Source organism: Protopterus annectens, chromosome 3.part1, assembly GCF_019279795.1.
Source record: "Protopterus annectens isolate FY-2018-M chromosome 3.part1, PAN1.0, whole genome shotgun sequence".
NCBI classification, from domain to species: domain Eukaryota; kingdom Metazoa; phylum Chordata; order Ceratodontiformes; family Protopteridae; genus Protopterus; species Protopterus annectens.
Genome location: NC_056732.1, coordinates 1,443,859,219 through 1,443,877,958, shown reverse-complemented (window position 1 = coordinate 1,443,877,958; position 18,740 = coordinate 1,443,859,219). Strand labels below are relative to the sequence as shown.

Genomic DNA, 18,740 nt, shown 5'->3' with positions numbered 1-18,740 from the left:
TCTCCACAGGAAAATTTACAAGAATACATCTAGTTATCCAGGTTAGGTCTGAAGAATGCTAGGTTTTCACATTGTTAAACATGCTTGAAAAAAATCACATGTGATGAGAGGGATTCTGAAAATTGTGTCAAAGAGTAAATCAAGCCTGAAAATAGGGACATTCTGTGTAGGGGTAAATCAGGCCTGAACATAGGAATGTTCCCTCAAAACAGGGACAGTTGAGAGGTCTGTGCAACATACTAATACACCGCAGTATGCGTGTCTTTTGCCAGTTTTAGCCTTGTACTGCTGGCAACCACCATACCATGTTGCATCATGTAAGAATATAATGTTAGTTATACATATACACTGGACTTGGACCAATCAATAATTTTATGACTGAAATTTGTAAGTTAAACAAAACAATGTTTTGAAAAAAAAACATTATATTAATCTTTCTAACATTGATCTCCAAATACTGTTCATTTGTCCACAACTATAAGCAATCCAAATTAGTCTGCAGATGCATTAACCCCATGACTGAATTCATTCCAGATATGTAAATTACAATATAATCAGCATAACAAATAGTTTTGGAATGAGTCTGCAAGGTCTTTAATATATTCATGATAATAAGAAAAAACAAAGGATCTGAGAGGGATCCCTGAAGTACCCCTCAATCAGCCTGCACAAAACATAAAAAGTTTGCTGTTGACTTTATACTTCTACAAATTTGACTTTTTCACAAATATAACTGTTGCAACTAAAAATCAGTATCCCTTATAGGCAAGTCTGTATGCACATTGTCAGTTTATTTGAGTAGATCAGTTTTATTAGTCTTTTCCATTACTTTATGTTCTGGATTAAGTTTAATGTGTTACTTGAAAGTGGGTGAATTAACTAGTTCTAGGTTATTTCTTCAGATGAGATGTTAGGATTCATGGCATTTGGAGACCATGAAACATAAATATATGTGTTTAGTAGGGTAGAACTTTGTTCTACATCAAGTATTGTAACACATTTTCCATATTCCGTCTTGTACTTTACCATAGCTGGCAAACTCCTGTAATTATGCCTTTCATGTTTCTTGTCGCTTTTGTCCCCAGCTCATCTTTTCACAGAGGCATGGCATAATACTGCTTTCAAACATCACATTTGTTGTAGTACTGTGACTGTACCAAGTCTCAGATGTTTACTGTGAAATTGGCCAGCACAGTGGTCTAGATCACCACGTCATGTTGTAGTATACGTTTGGAAAATCAACCTATGCACACCCATCACCATTCTTAGCTACCCTTTTGTTGCACTTACTGTAACATGCACTTATACTTGGATACTACAGTAGAACTGTAAACTGCAGAGCCCAGTGAGGAGCTATCTCGAGACCGAAAATTGGCACAGCTCCAAGGGTGAATGAGATATTCTCACAGAATTTGCCAGTGTTCACAGAAAATAAGTGTTTTCTCCTAGTTAGCTATGCCTGGCTGCAACATTCCTAGGGAAAGTTTTTTTTTCCCAACCAGCATCTATCTGTGTTAGTGTATTTGTATAGTACAACTGACATTTGCAAACTTACTTTTTGTTTTAGTTTCAGAATCAAAGGAAAACTGGCTACAGCCAGTTGAATTGTCAGACTGTGATATTTTAGACTTAGAAGTATTATATTAAAATTGTAAAACTTATTTAAAATAGTTTATTAGTATACCTTTCTTTGAATTCCAGGCCTCCCACTTGGCTTTTCCTTTCAGGTCTAGCATTCCAGGGCATCCTGTGGAATTATGAACAGCAAATAGTATAAGTAACTTGACAGTAGTACAATTTTAGACAAACAAACATTTTGCTAGCAGACTGAGATAAAAGGTCCATTTTTTTCTGTGTTTCTTTTTTCATCATATGCCTGCCAAAGATAAAGCCTCCCCCTATCAGCCATGTCCTTTCATTGTCACACCCTAGGCATTCTGCTGTGAGGCTGTGAAATGGCCAGGGGAGACCATCATATATGCAGGTCTAAGCAATGATTTGTACTCTTGCTGACATTTCAGCAATGATGGCATATTTATTAAGGTCAAATTCCTCTCCCAGAATGGGAAGAATGCAAGACCTGCACACTTCCCGGCACTTGTTATGAAAGTTACCACAGAAGTAGCTTGCAGGCTGAATAGCTGCCTCTGTGACCACATCCTGCAGCACTGCCCCTTCTCTGAGGGACTGTCTGCAGTACAGGACAGCCTCAGGCCACTTCCTTCCTCCCTTCCCCCTGTCAGTTTCATCACGAGTCTAGGCAACTAATTGATCTCAGGTTACCTGGGGCATAGTCAGAGCTTTATCCCTGTTCCCCACCAGATATGGGTTACAAAGAGGTCCATCTGTCTTTCTGCATTGCCTGGGTTTGTTGATATATATATATATATATATATATATATATATATATATATATATATATATATATATATATATATATATATGTGCTTACCATACCAATTCTACCTTTATCCCACTTTTCTTTTCTTAATGTCTCAAGTCACCAGAAGTCCTTTATTTTCGTTGCATGGCTCTCATTTCCAGAGTAAAGAGTTTGATCCTTATCTCTGTTTATTGTCTGTGCATACCTTGTGAAACCTTTATGTGTCAGTAAATTCCCTTAGGTTTTCTAATTTCATCTCATGCCCCAAAAATATGTGGAATAGGTTGTACAGCTACTGTAAACTATCTATGCATATCTCTTTATTCCTTATGGCATATGTTATCACTAAAGAGTCAACAGGGATCTGCTTACTTAAAAATTAGCAAATTATTGTATAATTAAATGCCTGTTGATTCCTATAACTACATCCATAATCACTATCCATACTGAGTGACTATTCTGACATCCCAAAACATTATCTTGAAACAAGTGGTAGTTCTACAAATGCCATCTGCTATGAATCTTACTACTTTTAATTACCTTTTATGATCATGGATTCACTGGTCTGTATTATGGGTTATCTAATTTCCCAGTTTAGGTTTTTAAATTACTTTGCAGAACTTGAATAACATCAATTTTTTTCTCTGTTTGTTTTTAATTTGCATGATATATTTTATACCAAGACATGGCATTCACACAATGTGCACATGAATCATTAATTATTTTCATTGCTGCAGGTTATATTTTTTGTAACCAGAGACAAAGCTATGATTTTTGGAATTGTATACACTTCCAGTATGTAGCCTTCCTCCCTTGCAAGGCTATCACCAATCCTCAATAGTACATGTTCAGGACAATATACTTTTTTATGATAGATAACAAAATGATTAATCATGGCACCGGCTACTACATATTCAGTACTGCAGTGAAAACTGCACCAAAGCAGAAGTGCTGTGTGTGGTCTGCCTGGAAAGCACTAAAGGCTTGAATGGGAAAGGCAGCCCACATAGTTAGCACTGCAGGCATGATTAGCACAATCAATGCTGTTGGTGTTAATTAAAAAAATATATATATATTTTTAAATAATGTAATTGCATAATAACAATAACTTATGTTTAGCTATGTGTAATACATGGTTTACCACATGTGACTTATTGTTAAAATTCTAGCATATGTCTTTACACCAAATAAATACCTTATTTAAAAAAGAACACAATATGAAATACATGATGGATGACTAGCTACACCCATGTTTGTAAAATAACTGCCTTTTATGAGATGATCACAGAAAAAAATCAGAATCCATGCTGGACCTAAATAAAGCCATAGTAATAAAAAGCAAAAATGAAAAACAGAAAACCTTTTAATAGGCCGGCGAATAAGCTAAAAGCAAAACAAGAAGAATGCTTAAGCTTTTGAGCTACCTGAGACCTTTGTCTAAAGCTTAGAAGTTAAGACTGCATATAATCCAAAAACATAAGCATTAACTTGTTGACTGGTCAATTAAAAAGCAACATGCTACTATTGATTTCTGTTTGTTTTACAGTTGAGGTAAAGTTTTAAAAACAAACTGGTATACATGAGAGAGAGTTCTAAAAAGGGAACATTATTTATTCAAAGGATCCATTTGCCTGAGTCAGCAGTTGGTCAGGTAAATGCTAAAGGTCACAGAAAGAGTAGGGGTGTTTATCCAAAAGCATGGCCAGATTATACCCTAGTCAGTATGAATGCCACATCAGGTCTCCCAGTTGCAGGTCACAGGCTTCGTGGAACTTACCCAAAAACTAAATATATGAATAAACAGGTAATACTTTATGGTCTTCTTCAGTTATTCATATGTCTTGCTGTCCTTAACATAGGCCTTTTTTCATTGTTTCATTTGTTCAGTGATATTCCTAATGATATGGTTGGCCATATGAATAAACGGATTAGGGGGACAGCTAGGGCATCAGTCATTAGAGGTCATATTTCCTTTGTAAGGTACATAAGTACTCCAAAGACTACTTGATTTTTTTAATTGGAGGAGTAACATTTGCTGACAAATGTGCTTAGGATAGTTATTTACCTAAGATCCATCCATATCTGCTACTGCTAATCTCATTTACCTTTCTTTCTTTTTACCATTCGTTTCTTACACTTCTTTTAAATGACTGCATTATCTTACTGTCTGTGTCATTCAGATTTAACAGGCAGACTTTTAAACAGTGATACTGTTTTGAAAGTCATTCCACACAGCTGTTAATCCTTTAACATTTTCAACATTCTCACACTTTTAATCTGTTGATGGATATGTCCTGCCTCATTTCCCTTATTAATATCACCATTAACATGCTTAATACACACATAGGAAAGACATTCAAATCTTGACTTTTCTTTTCTGTGGTTTAACTGTCAGCCATCCGCTATGGACTGCCCTTAATCTACCACCTACATGGTTCTTAGATTTATGGTCTAACTGAGAAATTGTTTTATAGTACTTACAGTACAAGAGGGAACACTTAACATGGATTATTTTAATTATTTATTTATTCCTGTGGTTGCAGGCAGGTATGACTTACCAATGTTAATATCACCAACAGTTACTTGCTTGTAGAGACCATACAGTTCTCGAAGCTCATCATCGTCTGGTCTGGCCTTAAGCTTTTTCACAGTCTCTGCAGCCTCGTCAAATGCATTCTGATAACAAACAAATGCCTTAGTTAAGAAAATGCATGTATAAACACTTCTTATTTCTGAGCAATTAATTCCCATAATCAAAGAGAATGGTAAGCACTTTGATGCGGGCAAGCCTACATGATGTGCCTTGTTTTCATCTGTATATCTGTCTGTCTGTCTCTCTCCCCATCGCCTGCATTGCATATTAATATATACTGAAACAATCCAGTATTTTTTTGCTGAAACTGATCGAGCTTTAAATCTCAAATCTCAACATAATACATTTACAATTGTTTTCCTCTCAAGAAATCTACTTACAGCCATCCTAACAAATCATGCCAGTATATGTTTTGTAAGATTTTAGTTAAACTTATCAGTGACTGAATGACAGCAAGCCTTGAAATGCACCTCAAAATCATTTAATGCATACCTATACATGCATGCATGCATCTGTGTATTCATTATGAAAACTTTGTTAGTGTATCAGAATTCATTCTAAATCAAAGAGAAGAACCTCAGTATATGAAAAAGACTTGATTTACATTGAGATAGTGACATGGCAGTTAAAGTCATAAGCATCTACATAAGGTGATACATATGTGTTATGCTATTACAAGATAATTGCGTGTACTTTGTGTCTTACTGTGTTGGCTATACCCAGTTCTTGGTATGTTGTATCTAACATATATCTCTTTTGCAGTTAGGATTTTGAATCCTAACTGTTCAGGACTGAGGATTAGTTGGACTATTGTATAATAGCGACCTACAGCACAGGCTCGCACTGCTGGGCAAGTAATAGTTGGAGTGAAGAAATAATTATCTTTTTCACCTTCCGTTGCTCCAAAATATGAATAGATGTTTAGCAAAACTTTATATCTATTAACATATGAACCCATGTATGACAACATTTTTTTTTGAGATTTGACCAGGAAGCATTTATACATACACAAGTATAGTCTTACATGAGAAATTCAAAAACGTGAAGTGCAATGGAAATGTCTGAGCAGAAAACCTTTTCTATTCATTTTAGTTGCACTGGTATGGACAAGAACATTGATACTGTAATACAAGAATTATTTAGTTGTTAATAAAGTGTGTACTAAGCTGTTTTATTTGCATTTTCAAAGCTGAATCTCATTGTTTTTCATGTGTCACAAGTGAAATACACAGTAAATATCTGTGCAGCCATGAGAATTATGTAGATCTTTAAATATAGTGATGACATCATGGTAACATGAAGTTCAAAAATTATGCAAAAGCATTTCATGTAGGCAAGTAATGCAGTCCCTAAAAAGATGAATGCCTAGATGCAGTTATGACAATCATACTGCTATATTTAGATATTAATATATCAGCAGGGTTCAATAAACTCCATGTAGGCTTCACGCATTTTACGTGTTTGTATGGTGAGCAACAGCACTAATTACATATTCATGCCGCACACCACGTTTAAACATAAAGAAGAACGGTTTCATGTCAGGCAAAAGTGTTAGCGGCCAAGAAATTGTGTAATGCAATATGGCTAGCGAACTTGTTTCCCTTACAGCAGTCTAGGTTAGCAGAATTGCATGGAATGCAACAGTGATTACCAGAGTTTATCATATAGTAATTTATATGTTCCAAAAACAGTACAGGACAGTGTATATAGTGCAGATTAACGTGAAAACCCATTCAAACCATTCTGTACAAATTTGGGTAAATGATCTGTTAGGGTACATGGACTGCCATTTAAAATAAACAGTCACGGGAAGTGTTTGTAGTGCATAGGGACACACAGATGAATTGTAGGAATGAACACAGGGAAAGAGGGCAGGTGAAACATTGTAATGTACAGCAGATAAGGGCATTTAAATGGAAGATAGTTGTAGCAGGAACAGTAATCTCATATCAAAATGGTACAGTATGGACTTCACAGTAAAAATGCAAATTATGTGACTGTCAGACAAGGTGACATAATGGAGAAGATACGTCTTTGTGAGATAAGCATCCTGACATGAACAATGCAGAGGACATCTATCAGGGATGTAATGTACAATTAGGGTTGGGTGCATATTGTGAAGCTGTGCAAACTGATACGTCTTAATATGAGTGTAATGTCAGCAGAGGTCTCCAAAAAGTGGGGCACAGTTACAGGCCCATGGACAACAGTAAAAGAAGCATGGACAATATCAGAATAATACTACCAGTAATACCATGTCTCTGACTCAACATATGTGATTCTGAGTGATCATAAATGGTTCTGCACTAACACATTTGTACAACTATTATGACATGTAAGCAATCTATGAGGGTAATCAAGCACACCGTCCTGACACTGTAACATCTCTTGGAGGTATTATGAGGGACATGCTATATCTGTATGTGACATTATGATAAATCCGGGCTAGTTGACTGGCATATATATGCCACAATCCACATTGTCATGAATGTAACCCATGCCATTAATGTTCTCAAACAGTTATGTGTGTATTGTATCACCAGAACAGGTATCACACATGCATCTGGTGTAACATCTTTATGGGTGTTCCGCACATGTTTATGCAACAAAAAGAATACCTAGGTATGGCAATAAGATGTGTGGCAGTATGGCAATAAGATGTGTGGCAGCGGTGTTACACTTCAGTTACACATCACTTAAAGATGTGTAATGAGGTACATGAAGAAGGATGCATTGTACTCAGTTATCGGTGTGATGAAGACTGTGAACTGTGGAGGTATTGTGGCCTTTGATGTGGATGTTCTACACATAATAGTTGTGTTACATACATGGGAGTAGTCACCACTGTGACCACATGCTGGTGGGCGTTCCACATACCATCTACCCCAGGACGTAGGTCACATCCCAGTACATCTGCTTATAGGGTGTGATGTCTACATTATCCTTGGTTTGTGCCTTTGTTTTCATAATGTAACAAATAAGCCCATATTTTTGCTTCATCTCATGTGTTGTCATGGCTGTGGCAGCAAGCTATGGTGTGTTTTGATACTGTCTGTATTATACTAATGTCACAGCTGGAGTCAATGATTGCTCACAATCTATAGTCCTCCAGACAGCTCTTTGGACACAGGATGTGTATGTCAGTCTTGATGTCTGTGACTTAAATAATGGACAGGAAAGGGCCTAGCAGACAGCCCTAATGTACAGACCTGATCGCAGGCCCAAAGATATACATCACTTCATGCATTTCAACATATTTAGATGCCATGTATGTGATCCATTGGTCTACTCACTTGATGATATAGGTGTTTATGGAAACTGAGTGAATACCTCTGTGTGGATTTGTGTTAAATGCCTTGGCCTGGTCATGTTTCATAGAATGATAGTGTTCTCATCATGCATGCCCTTGATGACCTCTGTCAGGATATCTAACAGATATAAAAGACATGGATTTACTGTTTACAACTCACACATGTCTATTGCAAACAGTCGAGATATTACTAATGTTCATATAGAAAAAGTCCATGATTTCTCACCAAGAAAGTAAAGGCCCTACAAACCATGCCATTATGTATGTGGATAGACTAAAGCCCTGTCACTGTAATCTGTATTGTACAGAATAATGTGACTTGTGCCTGGCCTACAGACCAGACTCTGACCCTGCCCTGATGGGAATAGTGCAGTGTCCCACATGCTGGTGTAAAATGCTCTCTTTAATGTCAAGCAAGTGCACAAACACACACACCACAGTTACCTGTAGTGAGATGAAATTTCATACCTAAGTGCATAGACTGGAAATTCAGTACATTACACAAACACCATGGCACAAGTCTGACTTTTACAAAATGGATGTGTATGCATCTGCAAGTGTCTCTGACTAGATTAGCAAACACACACACACACACACAGACACACACACACACACACAGACAGACACACACACACACACACACCTCCCAGTTGACGTATACAGACTGGAGAACATAGTACTGTACACAAGCACCACGGCACAAGTCTGACTTTTACAATGCTGTAGGACAACTTATAGTGGATGACATTAGCAGTGGATGTTGGAGTGAAGATGTTGGAAGACCAGCATGAAATGGATGTGTACGTATGTGCAAGTGTCAAAAAAATGGCAATCCGTGGGATTGGAGTGGTAAAGTACAGTTGTGTACACTTACCATAAATGTAGATGTTTGAGTGTATTCACTGTTGCAGTCATTACATTTGGGTAATCCTGCTGGCAGGTTGCCCTCAGCTGGCCTGAATGCCAAAGTCTTGGGTCCTGCATCGGCTGCCATTGCCCCTTCCCTGACTTCAGGTCGTCAGGGATATAAAAGAAGCAGCTGATGCCATTTTCTTCAGTTTTTCTTGCCCCAGATGTCAGGTGCCCCCTAAAAGGGTAGTCATAATGTATATATATATATATATATATATATATATATATATATATATATATATATATATAAATACATACACCAATATAAACTTTACCTTCATCTACAAGCAAATACACCACATAGGTTGTATAAATCAGAGAAGGAAAGAAAAGTTCCAGCAGAAAAAAGGGGGATGGCGGGTGGGTAACCTGGACTGCAACAGTGAATACACTCGAACATCTACATTTATGGTAAGTGTACACAACTGTGCTATGTTCTTCGTGTTTCACTGTTGCAGTCATTACATTTGGGTAGAGTCCCAAAGCTATGGTTGGGAGGCTGGAGCTAAACAGAGTAGGAGCAGCTATGAGGCCCTGCAGAACTGCAGTGGCAAAGCCTGCCCTGGATTTAGAGTAGAGTGGCAGATGATAGTGCTTTGTAAAGGTGTGCACTGATCTCCAAGTAGCAGCCTCTAATATGTCTTTGGTTGGTACTCCCCTGAGAAAAGCTACTGAAGTGGCTGCAGCTCTGGTTGAATGTGGCCTAATGCCCTTAGACACTGGCTTGCCATGGTGTAAATAGCAGAAATGAATGCAGTGGCCTATCCACTTTGAAATAGTCTGTTTTGAGATAGCCTTTTCTTGTGTTCCTGCAGCATATGCCACTAGTAATTGCTCTGTTTTCCTGAAAACTTTGGTTCTGTCCAAGTAGAGTCTAAATTGTCTGTGTATGTCCAAAGAACACAGAATTCTCTCCCCCTTGTTCTGCGGATTTGGATAAAATGTTGGCAGATGAATAGTTTGGTTAAGAGCCACACTGGACACCACTTTAGGCATAAATGTTGGGTTTGTCCTCAGAGAGACCCTGTCTGGATAAAACATGATAAAAGTTCCACAGCCATGAGTGCCTGTAGCTCTGAAACCTGTCTTGCAGAAGTTATTGCTAGGAGCAGAGCTGTTTTCCAAGATAAAAACTTTATATCAGCAGTAGCAGCTGGCTCAAAAGTAGGCAGGGTGAGTTTTTCCAAGACATAGTTGAGGTCCCATGCAGGCATTGGTGATCTCCTTGGAGGCCTTAAGTTTTTGGCTCCTCTGAGGTACTGCTTTAATAAAGGATAAGAAAAGATTGGTGGCTCTGTATTGTAATGAGCCGAAAAGGCAGAGGCATGAATTTTAATTGTTGAGAAAGATAGGCCTTTGTCCAGCATCTCAGTTAAGTATTGTAAAATCTGAGGAATATTTGGTACAGCTGTATCAGTTCCTTGTGCCTGGTTCCAAGCACAGAATCTCTTCCATTTTCCAGCATAAGATTTTCTAGTACTAGGCCTTCTGGCTTCCCAAATGACATCCATCACAGCTTTACTGAGAGGTGTGTTTTGTATGACTACATTATCCGCCATGCTGCCAGGTTTAAAGTATTGAGTTGGCTGTGCAGGATTTGACTGTTTTGCTGGGACAGTAGATGAGGTATTTGAGGTAAGGTCCAAGCTGGGCATTGAGACAAGTTCCTTAGAATTGGATACCAGTACTGGCGGGGCCAGTCTGTGGCAATCAGTATCAACTTTGGCTTCTCCTGTCTGACCTTTAGGAGTACCTTGGGGAGGAGAGGCAGTGGAGGAAAGGCATATACTGATAGGTTTTCCAGCTGAAAGATAGGGTGTCCACTTTCAATGCTTGTCTGTGATAAGTCCTTGTGCAGAATCTTTTTAGTTGGTAGTTGTGAGGGGAGGCAAATAGATCTATGTCCGGGCATCCCCATTTCCTTGTTATCATGCTGATGACTTGTGGATCCAGCTGCCACTCATGGGGATCCATGAGCTTTCTGCTTAGTTCATCTGCCAGAGTGTTTTCCTTTCCTGGCAGGAATTGTGCCTGCAGATGTACTTGGTAAGTCAATGCTGTGTCCCACAAAGTCATGGTTAGTCTGCAAAGGGGGTAAGAATGTGTGCCCCACTGCTTGTTTATATACCACATGACTGTGGTGTTGTCTGTCTTTATCAGTAGTTGTCCCGAATGAAGTAGGTCCTTGAAAGCTGTCAGGGCATTTTGAACAGCTAGCATCTCTTTTTGATTGATATGTAGATGCATTTGGTTTGAGGACCATGTGCCCTGAATGCATCTTCCTACCATGTGGGCCCCCCAGGCATAATCTGAAGCATCCGTTGTTAGTGTTTGCCTGGCTGGGGGTAATGTGAATGACTGTCCCTTGTTCTGGTGACAAGCCTTCGCCCATCATCAAAACTCCTGTTGCAGGCAGGGAATGAGAGTAATCATTGTTTCCAGGCTGTGGCAGTGCTGAGTCCGAACACTTTTTAGGTACCATTGACATTTCCTCATATGCAGTCTTGCATATGGAATTAGCAGGATGCAGGATGCCATGAAGCCCAAAGCCTGCAGAATTTTTCTTGCAGATAACTGGGCCTTTGTTGCCAACATTTTGAAATAGGTAGTCAGTTGCCTTTGTTTGTCTGGCATGAGATAAGCCATCTGGACAGTTGTATTTAAGCTTGCACCCAGGAATATTATCTCTTGAGAGGTTACTAGTTTTGATTTCTTTTCGTTGACTGTGTACCCTAGGCATGTTAGAAGTCTTTTCACAAACGCCAGATGCTGTAGAAGAATGTCCTTGTTCTCTGCTTGAATTAGACAGTCGTCCAAGTAAGGATATATTTGTATTCCTCTTTGTCTGCAGAATGCAATTACTGGTGCCAGGCACTTTGTAAAGACCCTGGGCACAGTAGATAAGCCAAAGGGCAGTGCAGAGAATTGGTAATGCATTGAGCCAGCCTTGACTCTGAGGTATCTTCTGCATGATTGCCTGATTGGGACATGCAGGTATGCCTCTTTCAGGTCTAAAGTCACAAGTCAAGCATTCTTGCCCAGCATGGGCAGAAGCTGTTGCAAAGTCAACATTTTGAATTTTGGTATATCCAGGAATGTGTTCAGAATAGACAGGTCCAGTATTGGTCTCCAGGCCTTGTCCTTTCTGGGTACCAAGAACAGTCTTGAGTAAAATCCTTGTCCCTGCTCTTGCTCTGGTATTTGTTGAATGGTCCCCATGTCCATGAGGGATGAGACTTGGTTTTGCGCCTCTGCCCATTGATTTTTTGGGAGATCTGGCCAGCCGTTTGCCTTTGGCAGGGTATGGAAATGGAACTTGTAGCCTTGTGACACTATATTTAGAACCCACTTGTCTTGGGTTATAATGTGCCAATTTTGAGAAAAAAGTGCTAATTTTCCCCCTAAGGGTGCTGCCAGGACATAAGTGCTTGGTGCCGGTGCCTGCAGGGGGAAGTCATTGGGACTGTTTCCTGTATGGTTGTGATTTGTCTTCTCCAACTTTGGAGGTAGAAGCACCCCATTGCTTTGACCTGTATGAACCTTGCACCTGGGATCTGCCTCTAGGGCATCTGGTCTGCCCCTTTGAGGTCTGTCTGACACAGGAAAGGCCCAATTCTTTGTAGGCCAGTGTCTACTAAACCTAGGTGGCTGTACTTGTAAAAAATCTTTGACAGTTTGCATAGATTTATCTTTGTCCTCCATTTTCTTTAACACCTCTTCTGCCTTAACACCAAACAAAGTATCATACTGTAAAGGTGCATCTAATAATTTAACTTTAACATGATCAGGCAGATTTTGTTCCTTTAACCAAGCATGCTTCCTAATTACAGAACCCATAACTGCGGCTCTGCAGGAGGCCTCCAAAGAATCAAAACCACATTGCAAAGTATGCTTTCCAACTTGTTCAGCTGCATGCAAAAAATCCTGTATTTCCTTGTTTTATGCACATTCAGAGTTTAACAACATTTTCTGTTTAAGCAATGCCATGACATGTTGCTGATATTTGAGCATATGAAACTGACAGTTTAAGGCCCTTATAGCCAAGGTTGCAGAAGTGTAAACCTTTTTTTCCCCATCTATCCAGTGCCCTAGAATCCCTGTCAGAGGGGGTAGGGTTTTTTGCAGTGGAAGCCTTAACTCCTTTGGGACCCTATGAAATAGTTTTATGAGAGTCAGGAACCCTGTAATATCTATCAGGCTTAACAGGAGCTGGAGGTAAGGAGTCAGAGGTCAGACTAGACTCCGAAAACACATCATCTACAATGTCTAACACAGGTGGAATGGCTAGAGGCCTGTGTTGAGGTAGTAAAAGGAAATCCCTGAGCCTCTTTTTAGATTCTGAAAAATCTTTGCTCTCCCAGTGGAAATGCTCCCTCATGGTGTGCAAGGTTTCCCCAAAAGAATAATCCTCTGGAGGAGAAGCTGAAGGTATAGATTCTTCAGCATCAGAATCCTCATGGGGGAAGAGAATATTCCTGATCAGAAGAGGAATCAGAAGAAATAGAAACCTGATCTGAAGATTCATAGTCAGTCTCTTGCCTAGGCCTCTTATCAGGAGGGGATGGGAACCCCTGATCAAGGTAATCAAGTCTTTGGCCATTTTGAGCATCTGGTTTTTGGGCATATAGGCCTGTCCATGTGGCTCTTGAGTTTGTTTCTTTGCTTTAGAAGGTGCTTTAGTCTTTTCCTTTAAAGCTGAAGTCAGTTTAATGTAAAGATGGTTAGGTCTGAATACACCCTCAGAAGCCGGTGCCTGCCCAGCAGCTCTGGACCCATCTGAGGGAATAGTGTCCGAGGCTCCAATACCTTGAGTTTCCAGTGGCATAGCCAACTCCACATGGGAGTCGGTAGCGGCCTGCAACTCTAAAGTAGCGGGCGTCAGGGGCTGTGAAAGCACCTCACTGAGAACCGGCAACTGGCTTAGGAGAAGCTTTGTCGTCGGTTTTGGACCTCGGTTGTTTATCTCTCTCCTTTTCTTTGTGTTTTTTGTGAACTCCGGTAGTCGGATGGCTATCCGACGACATTTCTGGATAATTAAACCAGCATCCAAAATAGTTTAAAGCAAAATCATACCGACGCTTAATAGTGCGTTGGTTAAATCTAGCACAAAACCGACAACCAGAAACATTGTGATCAGGGCCTAGGCAAGGAATGCAGTAAGAATGAAAATCCTTATGAGGTATTTGCTTTCCACAAGAAATACAATTATTAACTTTTTCTGACATCAGTCTGGAGCAAGAAAAAAGTTTCCCCAACTGGGTACTTACCTTTATTGAAGACTTCGGGTCTGAAACTCGAACAAGAAAATCTCAGGAGTCAGCCGACCGGCACTTGCGAACTGCTTCTGCTTCAGGCACCGCGCCGCTAGAAAGACCGAAGAAAATGGCGTTGGCTGCTTCTTTTATACCCCTGATGACCTGACATCAGGGAAGGGGCGACGGCAGCCGACGCAGGACCCAAGACTTTGGAATTCAGGCCGGCTGAGGGCAACCTGCCAGCAGGATTACCCAAATGTAATGACTGCAACAGTGAAACATGAAGAGCATCTGCAGGCTACACACTTATGCTCTTCTGACTATCTGACACACACACACACCTCCCAGTTGACTACAGTGAGAACAGAAGCCCTACCTGAGTACACAGATTGAAGAGCACAGTACTTTATGCAAGTGCCAGGCACAAGTCTGACTTTTACAAGGCTCATGGTGGATAACATTAGCAGTGGATGTTGGAGAAAAGATCTTGGGAGGCTTGCATGAAATGGATGTGTAGGCATGTTCCACTGTCAAGATAGTTCAAGTTCTGCATGTTAACAGATTGATGAGCATGTATTATGTATTATGTGGTGGCTGTGTTCCAATGTGTATGCAAACAGATGTCCACATTACTACAAGTATTTATAAATCTGAATGTGCATTGACATTCTAAAGATGTGCATGGCATATCACACAACATTTCTTATTAATTTATGTAGTGTAGTTGATATATCTGTGAACAAGTACTGAGAGACCAGGATTACAGTGCATGGGGGAGGTAACACATGGCTGCATTGTAGGTATGTAACATATTCTTAGATATGACCTTCATTTTTTTATGTTTCACATGTAGTTTCATGGCATGAAGATTAAATGGATAGTAAACAGAATTAATACATGGTATGATTTAGATTGCATAGCACAAAGGCGAGCAGAGGGTTTGCGCGATGATTGGCAAAATGGTTGCACATGTGAGATACACATTTCTACTGCTTTCTCTGTTTGCACATAGTTAAGCAGTAAGCAAAAGTGAGGCGCATTGCTAAAATTATGAGTTAGTAATGAGTGTATGAAATACACCTGCTGTATTTTTATGTATCACAGTGTGTTTAAGCGGCACTGTGTGGAGGTAACCATACCACAGAAGAGCCACTTACTGTCATTTGGCACTGGTGCATGATGCCAAACTCCAAGCAAACATAGAGGTCAAAACGTGAAGGGCTCTATTGTTTTCTTTTTTTTTGCACTTATGTGTGTTGTGTGTGATTCTATTTTTTGACCAGAATATAGGTGTTAAAATGAAAAAATGCTGTAGATAGCTAAGTGGTGAAATGGGTGGCAAGCAGGGTGAAGAATAAAAAGAAAGTAATATAGGAATATGCAGGAGGTAGGAAGAACTATAAGTATCCATTTCTTCAATAGTGTAAAATGAGAATATAAAACCCAGGTTGTTTATATATATGTATATGTTTTTTAAAAACATTTTTTCATACTTAATGTTTTTTAATTTTTTGCAATAACTTCATAGTATTCATAATGTATTTATCCAATTTTTTTATAAATTTTGTGGTGTTTGGGATTCTACATGCAGGTTCAAAGTTTGCTTGGTAATATATGTATTGTTCAATGGTGCTTTTGACTTGTTTTAAATGTAATGATTTGCACTAGGCACTTTTACGGGCAGTTTGCCTAATGTTACTTTGTGACTGATGATTGGTTCATCAATTATCTAATTAAGAGCATTTTTTATTATTTATACTGTTGTTAAAAGGGGTTTCTTTGACTCTGATGAAGCCAATTTCTGGCGAAAGCACTTAGTCGAAGGAACATTCATTGTCAATAAAGCTGGTGTGTTCCAGGTCATTGCTGGGATTATTTTTACACTTAAAATGAGAATATGTACAGAATATTAGCTGAATTTGGACTGTCACATTCACAAAGAGGGTTGACAATAACAAATAACGAATGTATATCCAATTGGTCCAAATCAAGTCTGTCAAGAAGATGTGTAAAATGAAGAGCTATGTACAGGATGATTTTTGTTTTGTGGGACCGGGGCACTTTTTGTTTTTGCTTCAGTGACTAAGGAATGCTGAGTAAGGGACGTTGATATTTCTGGGTCAGGTAAGTTGGGTAGGTAAATGCAAACAAACAAGACAAGACACAGGGATGGTGAAGGACACAAAAGGTTAGAGGACACCATGATTGGGGGTGAGGGTGGGGCAATGCAAGCTCATGCCCATCAAATATGGCGACAGTGAGATTCTAGTCCTCACCTTCAGGACTATCATTATTGTCCTGTTACTCTGCTGGCTGATGGAGTGCTTGACATCTTCTCCTCCTATGGGCCATGAGGGAGAGCAGCCTCTCCATCCATCATAGGCATGCAACAGTGGTGCAGTGGATGACCCTACACAACAACCCTGGTATCTCCTGGCGGATAAGGAAATCCCCACCTCCACCAGTACTCCCAGAGGGTACCACAGCATCACCACCACCAGTACTCCCAGAGGGTACCACAGCACCAGCTGCCATAGTAGTGCTACCTGAGGGCACAGGTAGTGCAGGGGAAGCAGAGGCAGCACTGCCAGGTTGGGTCCCATATATGCTGGGCATCAGTGCTGCAGTTGGCCTACCTTACTGTGGTGTAAAGCATTTAGTGATTTAGTACAGATGGATGACATGGAGACATTTGGACAACATAATAGAAAATAAAAAAGAGATAAGGGTTGGGGAGAGAGGAAAAAAAGAGATAAAAATTAGTACCATCATATTTCTCTAAAGTATTATATTTAAGTATATGTCCTAACAACTGCAAAGTATAATTATGGATTGCTGAAAGTACTCCTTGCAATGGACATATATTGCATATATGCTTGGTCAAGTTATACATCATATAGTTAGCAGGGCGTTTATGCCACTTGTATAGGTGCAGTATTGTATAGTTGTTACTCATTTTATTTGAACCCACAACCTCTGACTACAGTCTTACACTTGACTCCTAAAGTTGGTTTGTGCTACAGACCTATGCATGCATACTTACTTTTACAGATAGGATATGCATGTTCACTTTTCTATTACTGTACAGAAAACAAAAAAAAACTCTCTTTAACATTTAAAACTACAATAATACTTATTTGATTCCCTCAGTCTCCCCAAATGATCATGCTGATTCAACTCACTTTCAGGATTAGCTGTGAAAAGAAAAGAACAAAAGAGCATTATGCATACCAGGCTTTCCTATATTAAGCTTTCTTTGTATTCTAAATTATCTTTATTAGCATACTTACACAGCTACCAAACAACAACAGCTTATCCAAATAGCTAAATGGATTCCAAAAAGCAACAAATCCAAAATTCACAGCAAAAGGCTTAAAATCACATTAGTATCAACACATCCAATAAGTGAGAACAAATTCTTTCTTTTAGTTTTTGATTTGTTTCTCCTACATAGAAACAATCCCATTTCATACATTTCGCAAAATATATCAGTAAATGTGATTGTTTATTATATGTTCATAGGTGTCTACTAGGCTAACGACCATAAGGGCCTTTTTAAGCCTAGCCATGCATCCCAAATCTCTGACAAGTTCTGATACCCTTGATAAGTGTAAGCAGGGGCTTGGGAGATTAAACAATTACAAGCTAGGTCCTTCTATGTAGGAAAAACAAATCAAAAACAAAAAGAAAGAATTTGTTCTCACTTATCAGGTATTCATAGATGTGTTGATACTAATGTACTAAGTAAGCATATTATGCAAAAGGGTAGTGAATATACATATTTAAGTTTAGGATTCTCCAGAAGATTTGTATGAGTAAACATGGAAGCAATTTATTAATTAAGACTGAATTAGCTGAATATAAATGGATTAATTATTTTAGAGTGGACTTACTACTGGGATTAAATAATGTGAATAGTATTAAAACAGTTTTAAAATTCAAACAAGATTATTTATAATTAAATATACTATTTTAATGTGGGCTGCACATATACACACATATATGTTTATAGATATTTGTATCTACATATTTGTCCCCCCCCCCCCCTTGCCCAACAGTGGATGCAAAAGCATCAAAAACACTTAGTATTGCAAAATTTGTGGATTTTAAAGTCAAGCATTTGCTCAAGAACAGGGCAATGTTGCTGAGAGATTCTTGGGACTTTCTTGGGAAAGTTAGACAAGAAATGTACGATAATAACTTACTAATGGTAACTACAGACATTTGTGATTTGTTTTCGGTCATCCCTCATGAACAGGGGACTGACTGGTTTTGTGACTACTTAGT

General features: G+C 39.1%; 1 protein-coding gene across 1 annotated transcript in view; it reads right to left on the bottom strand.

Moving 5' to 3' along the window:
• The window catches only part of ACBD7 (acyl-CoA binding domain containing 7), a 233,419-nt gene that overhangs the window by 20,830 nt on the left and 193,849 nt on the right, over positions 1-18,740 (bottom strand). The window contains exons 2-3 of the mRNA XM_044067512.1: positions 4,942-5,059; positions 1,685-1,747 (exon numbers count right to left, since the gene is read on the bottom strand). Coding sequence (XP_043923447.1) covers positions 1,685-1,747; positions 4,942-5,059 — 181 coding nt within the window. The remainder of the gene's footprint in view (positions 1-1,684; positions 1,748-4,941; positions 5,060-18,740) is intronic.